Source organism: Mustela nigripes, chromosome 2 (genome assembly GCF_022355385.1).
Source record: "Mustela nigripes isolate SB6536 chromosome 2, MUSNIG.SB6536, whole genome shotgun sequence".
NCBI lineage: Eukaryota > Metazoa > Chordata > Mammalia > Carnivora > Mustelidae > Mustela > Mustela nigripes.
This window is the reverse complement of record NC_081558.1, coordinates 9,129,050-9,135,421: the sequence shown is the minus strand read 5'-3', so window position 1 is coordinate 9,135,421 and position 6,372 is coordinate 9,129,050. Positions and strand designations below refer to the sequence as shown.

The window sequence follows — 6,372 nt, the reverse complement described above, 5'->3', positions numbered from 1 at the left end:
CCCCCCAGGCTCCCGCGGGATCCCCTATCCCCTGCTTCTCAGTCCCGGTCTTCCCCAGGGGCTGCACGCAGACGGGGGAGGGCCTTCGCTCAACTTCCAACAAAAGCCACTGCTGGGGCCAGCCACCTGGCGGCTTCCGGGTGAGGAGACGCCACTCGCCGGCCCCTTCTGGCCCAGGTCAGGGCCCTCTTCGCCTCCCCAGCCAGCTGCCCCCCCTCCTTCCTTCCCTCCCTCCCTGCTGGGGCCACAGCCTCACAAACTAGATTCACAATAAATAAAGCCCACAACCCACCCCTACGGTGCAATGTTGGGTTGACTGACTTTCAGAGGATCCTGACCTGTGCTTTGTGTTTTCATACAGTTAAGAAAGAGAGAGAGAGGCACGAGGACTCCAGAAGGGGGCCGAGGAAGGGAGATGCAGGGAGGGGGGAGTAAGGCACAGAAAGACAAGCCAGAGGGGCCAAGTCACACCCTGGAGGGGGGCTGGGCATGCTCTTGCTTCCCTCCCTCCCAGGGGGCTTCGGAAGACCCTCTGGACAGGTCCCCAACCATCCCTTGGTGGGGGAGGAAGGGGCTGCAGGGGGAAGGGGGGAGAGCTACTTCCTGTGGTGTGTTACCAAATTGTCCCCAAGTTGCTCAAATGGAGGAGTTCCCAGTTGCGACGGCAAAAGACCCAAACAATGAATGCCCCACCCCTAAAGAAAGAGTAAAGACATTACAGCTGAAATCCAGAGAGAAGTGGCCAAGAGGCCCATATGGTGGAGAAAGTTGGGGTTGGGGGGGGGGACAGAGAAAGCTCCAAAAAAACTTTTGAAAAAGGACAACACCCAACACCCTCCAAAGGAACTGAAAGTCGGCGACGATCAGGACGCCTACCTAGCGCAGGTGGGCGGCTTAGCCGGTGGCAGCGGCGGCTGCCTCGTCCTCCTCGCTCGGCTCCGGGGTCCCCTTTCTGCTCCACTCTCCGGCCCGGCCACAGCAGGGCTGTCTGCGTGAGGGGCAGGGGCAGGGACCGGTGGGGCGGAGCGAGGGCACCTGCATGCGGGGCTGGGGTGTGGGGGCGACCCTGGGGCCCACCTCCCCTCACTCGTGGCGCGGCGAGAGAGTGATTTTCCCGGCCTGCAGAGGGCGGGAAGAGGGGGCCTGTCCCAGGCTGGGACGGGCTGTTGTAGCATTCCGACTTTATCCTATGGACTGTACAGAGGGGTCTGGGGCCCTGAAACTAACCCCGAAGCTCAGGGTGGGGTGACAGGACACCCTCCATTGCAGGAGCAAGAAACTAGCTCCAGGGGCCTCTCCCTGCCCCCCCGCCCCAGGGGCTTGTAGCCCGAAGGTAGGGCAGGGAAACCAGGAAGGCACCGGCCTCACCTAGTCCAGAGCAGCTGGGGGAAGAAGCCAGAGGCCAAGGCAGTGGGGGCTGAGGGGGGGGGGGCGGGTAGACAGGCAGGGAGGGGGCGGAGTCTGGAGGGAGAAACCCTCTGGATCTGCCCCCCATCATTTGTACAAGCTTGTCCCCCGGGCTCCCTAGTGAAGCTCCGGCCCAAGTTGGGGGTGGGGTTCCCCTAAAAAGGGTGAGGGTGGAGGACAGGCCCCTTTAGAACTGTGCTGGTTTCTTTGTTGGGTTGATTTTGTTCCTTCCCCGGAAGGTCGGGCGGGGTAGGGAGGGGAGAAAGGCAGTTCTGCTGCATCCTTTCTTTCTTTCTGTCCTCTACTTAACAGAGTCCGTTTGCATGTTTCTTTCTGCTTGGCTGCTGGTGCACAGCTCCCCCGAGACCTCTTCCGAGGGCTCTCCGAGAACTGGGCTGCTTCTGGGAGCCTGCAGGGCTCCCCGGGCTGGAGGAGAGAAGGGCTGAGTGGCTGACGACGTCTAATTTTTGCTTTTCGGTGGGGCTGGGCTGGGGGATTTTTCCACGTCTCAAAATTTCTTCTCCCCCCGTTTGAGGAACCTCTTCTTTACATTTTGTCATTTCTTTTTGTCGATCTTATCAGAGGAACCAGGACTGAAATGGGACAAAAAGAGGCTGTATTGAGAATAGCAGGGGCAAGTCTCTTCTGCGCCCACCTGGTCCGCAGACTGCAGGCTGGAGCTCAAGGCCCCTGGAGGGCTCACCTCCAGCAAAGCCAAGGACACCAACACCCCACGAAGAGGTACACCCCCCTTCTGTCGGTACCTCCTGTGGGAATCCTGTTGCCCCCAAGAGACCCTGCCCCCCAGTGCTAGGGTCCAGCTGGCCTTCCCGTGGGCACTGTGCCCAGCGGGTGGGACCCCCATGGCTGGAGCTGGCACAGGCACAGACCTGGGATCTGGCCATGTTTCCAATTGTTTAGGTTTTTGTATGGGTCCTGCAGGGTGGGGAGGATGCCAGGCTGGAGCTTTTGTCCCCAGAGGGGTTTGGGGAGTGGGGTGGGGGTGGCTCAGCTTCTTGCTGAGTTTTCTTTCTGTCTCTTTGGATTAAAAGCAGAAATTCCCGTCTGTACTCCCCAGCCAAGGTCCCACAGGCTGAAAGGCTGGGGAGGGGGGACAGCACATGGCTTCAGTCCCTAGCAGTCCCTGGCCTGGGGGAGGGGCCCCATAGCCCCCTGTGCTTGATCCTCTACCCTAGGGCACCTGGCGCAGGGGAAGGACCCCAGTCTCCCTGCGGCGGGAGGCGCTTCCCTCAGGGTGCCAGCAGGGGGAGCCGCCTTCCCACAAACCAGTCTCCGTGGCTCCTCATCACAAAATACACCTGACCCGGAGGCTGGGCGGCCTGGCAATGCCCTCCATCAAAGGCTCTGGCCCCACCTTGTGGCCAAGGGGCAGCGGGGGAGGGGAGGGAAGGGAGCTTTTCTCCTCTCTGGTCTACAGGACCTGTGCAGAACTACTAGTACCCTTGGGGCCAGAAAAGGGTCCCTGGAAATGTATATCGGGGCAACTCCCAGGCTCTGGGTCACAGATCTGAAATGCCGAGCAGGGCTAACCACAGAGCTGGCACTGGGTAGCAGCCCATCCTACCCGTGCTCCAAGCCCACACAGAGCCGGGTGGGGAGAGTGGGGCTGGCCTGCCCGAGGCTACATGGTCTGCCCACACAGCCCAGCCAGGACTCGCCAGGACTCGGACACAGGGGAAGGTTCCAAGTCGATGTTCCTACCCGCCACACGTGGCATGCTCTCAGGGAGCCCAGGGCCAAGGCTGCCACACCGGAGTGAGGCCCCCGGGGCAGCGAGATCAGCCAGCTTTTCAAAAGAAGCCAGAAGTCGGGACGGCATCCCATGTGAAAGCTGTCAGTGTTTAAAACCACTTGTTTGAGCCGCACAGATTATGCCCGCTGGCTGGACCCGCCCCTCAGGCTCTGGTCTGGGACCATGGGCAGTCTTCTACTGAGGGATGAACACATGGAGTTGTAGTGTTAAAAAGGGCCTGGAAGATTACCTAGAACCTTCTTCGACAATGGAAACGTTCCCTGTTTGCCCTATCCAGTGTGGTAGCCACGAGCCACATGTGGCGTCTCAGCAAGTGAAATGTGGCCGCCGTTACTGAGGACTAAAGTTTTCTCTAGTTGGTTATTTACATTTTTTTTTTTAAATTAGAGATAGAGCGTGTGCACAGGCAGAGGGAGAGGCAGAGGGGGAGGGAGGGAGAAGCAGACCCCCCACCACTCCCGCTGAGCAGGGAGCCTGATGTGAGACTTGATCCTAGGAACCTGGGATCTCGACCTGAGCCGAAGGCAGACGCTAAAGGGCTGAGCCACCCAGGTGCCCCTCTAGTTAGTTATTTAATTTGAACTTCAACAGCCACACGTGGCCGGCACCTGCCCCGCTGGATGGTGCAGATGGAGGACATTTGGAGGAATGGGGGCTTGGGGTTGTCACAATGACTGGTGCTGCTGGCATTTACTGGGTGGGCAGAGATGCCCAACTTCCTGCCACGTGCTGGCCCACACCCAGAGACCTGCCCTTCTGTGGCCGAGCTCCTGGAGGAACTGCCCAAGGTCCAACCCCATCAACTAACTACAGGTCTTTAAAGGGAGTCTCACGGGATACCTGGCACTGTGTAGGGGAAACCCAGGCCAAAGGCACCCCGAGTTCGGCAGAAGCTAAGTCAGCAGCCAGCCCCTAGGCTTCCAGTCCTGGCCTGAGAAGGGAGCCGCCTGGGGGAGCCCCTATCCCTGCGGTCTAAGGCCTCTGTGTTCTCTGGGACCCCGTTCGCAAGGGGAGACAACAGAGGAACCCTTACAGCGCCGCTGTGTAAGCCTGGCCCGCCCCCTCCCCGCAAGGGGAAGGAGGCAGGTGACAACGGGGACACGGAGAGCACGTTTGGCCCCTCTTTGTCGGACCAAGCCAAGGTGCCAGGCTGGTTCCCTCGGAGCTGCACAGGAGGGGGAAACCACCAGTGTTCAGATTGGGAAGCCCCTCCTGCCCTCCCCCTCCCCGCCCCGCAGACCAGGAAGACCCCAGTTCAAGGCCTGGAGTTGCAGACAAAGGTGGTTCCAGGATAGCTCCCCAGTGCCTCCCCATAGGTCCCAGGAAGGGGGGGGCATCTGCTGCCAAGCACAAAGTGGCTTTTTCTGCTCACCCTTTCTGCTTCCTGAGCCAGGTCCAAAATTGATTAAAACTAAGTAAAAAGCGCTGCCCAGGGAATGACAAAATTGCTAAAATTCTCTTTTCTTCCCTCATTCTATTGTTCTCTCTCCATCTGGTGCTCCAGAGATCAGCTAAAGTCACTGGTTACTGTGGAAACCGCCCCCCACGGTACCCCCTGCGCCCGCTGCAGCCGCCTGCCTGCCCCCAGGCCCAAGGGCTCTCGGCTGTTGTGGGCCTCGTCCGGCTCCAGTCGCCCCCACCGCCCCCACCGTCACCCCCAGACACACCTGCCTGCTGGGGCCCGGGGCTCAGGCTGCTTTGCAAAACAAGGGGGAGAAAAACTGTTTCCCAAACTTGCCTCCAAGTCTGCCTTGGCCCCAAAGTCCAAGCAAAGTGAGCAGAGAAAGTGAAGAGAAAGCACACGGAGGCAGGCGGAAACAGGGTGAGCGGGGCGGACTCACGGCAGTGGTCCCCAAGAGCAAGCAAGCAGCGGGGAGCTGGGGAGCTCGGAGTTACAGGCGCTGGGGCAGGGGGAGGGAGGGAGGGAGGGCGGGAGCGATGGAGCCCTGCCGCCTGGTGCCAGCCCAGCGCCAGGAGGGGAGGCCCGCCTGCTGTCCCTTCCTCTGGCACCCCCTCCCGCCCTCTGCCAGCAGGGCTCTCTCGGCCTCCCTGGCACAGAGCAGCGGAGGGGGCTGGCTCCAGCCCCTGCTCGGAGCCATTGTTTTTCTTCTCAACACCCCCAAGTTCAAGTTCATCTGGGTGTTACATCATGTCTGGTTGCTCCTGGAAACCAGACGGGTCAGACGTGACTCTGGGGAAAGGGGGTGGGAAGCTGGAGGGGGTTGAAGTTCCCCTCCCCTCCCCTCCTTGCCACTAGGGAGCTCTGAAGTTTGAAGTTTGACAAAGTTTTTTGGCTTTTTTTTTTTTTTTTTTTTGAGGGAGGGAAAGGAAAAGGGAAAAAAAACAAAACCTCAAACCACACACACAAAACTTGCATCCACCGACTTTCTCTGGACTCAGGCCTCAGAGCAGTAAAGGAGCCGGAGCAGCAAGAGGTGGCCCTGGGGCTCTGGGCTGGGGTGGATTTCCTGGGGTGGAGAAAGCCTCCAGGCCTTGGGCTCACAGGATGGTGTTTTGGTAAAATGCGCAAAAGAGAAAGATTATTTGCATGTTCCTTTCCGAGAAGCCTGGGGCTTTGTTAAACGGGCCTCCACCCTGCTCCTGAGGTGGGTCCTCCCTGTACCCCAAGGCCCCGGGGCTCCAGCCTCTGGGGGACAGGCACAGGGAGGAGGGGGCCCACGTGCGTGCGAGAGCACAGAGGCCTGGACAAAACCAGATCCAGGGCATTCCAGCAGGAGGGCTGGAGTTTTCCTTGTGAGAACCGGGGACGGGCGGGCGGGAGCTGGACTGGAGATTCCAACAGCCCGGCCTCCCCTCTAACGGGATTCATGGGGACCTGAGGGAGGGGCCTCCAGGGTGGCAACAGGCCCTGCCCTACCCTGGGTGCCAGAGTCTCTGGGCAATCAGCCCACCAGGATGGCTCTGTCCCTCCTCCACCCCTTGCCCAGCCCACCCAAAGCCAAGGAAGAAGGGGAGGGCTGGGGGCCAGGGCTTCCAGCTGGAGAGGGAGCAGAGCAACAGGCAGACGCTGTCCTCTTCCTAACGGGGCCTCGGGCTACCACCAGGCCTGGCCCAGAGCGCCTCTAGCCTCAGGTCTTTGGCCGCCTTCCCCAGGGCCGGGGCTGTCAGAGCTAATTATCCAATTAGCTGATTAGCTAGGGGACCTGGGGGCTGCCTGGGGAGGCAGGCTG

At 60.4% G+C, this 6,372-nt stretch overlaps 1 protein-coding gene across 7 annotated transcripts in view; it reads right to left on the bottom strand.

The window, feature by feature from the left end:
• Positions 1-727: 727 nt before the first annotated feature.
• NFIX (nuclear factor I X) overlaps positions 728-6,372 on the bottom strand; it is a 94,763-nt gene continuing 89,118 nt past the window's right edge. For all 7 annotated transcript variants that reach the window (XM_059389151.1, XM_059389152.1, XM_059389147.1 and 4 more), the window contains one exon: positions 728-2,000. In XM_059389151.1, coding sequence (XP_059245134.1) covers positions 1,986-2,000 — 15 coding nt within the window. In that variant the 3' untranslated portion in view covers positions 728-1,985. The remainder of the gene's footprint in view (positions 2,001-6,372) is intronic.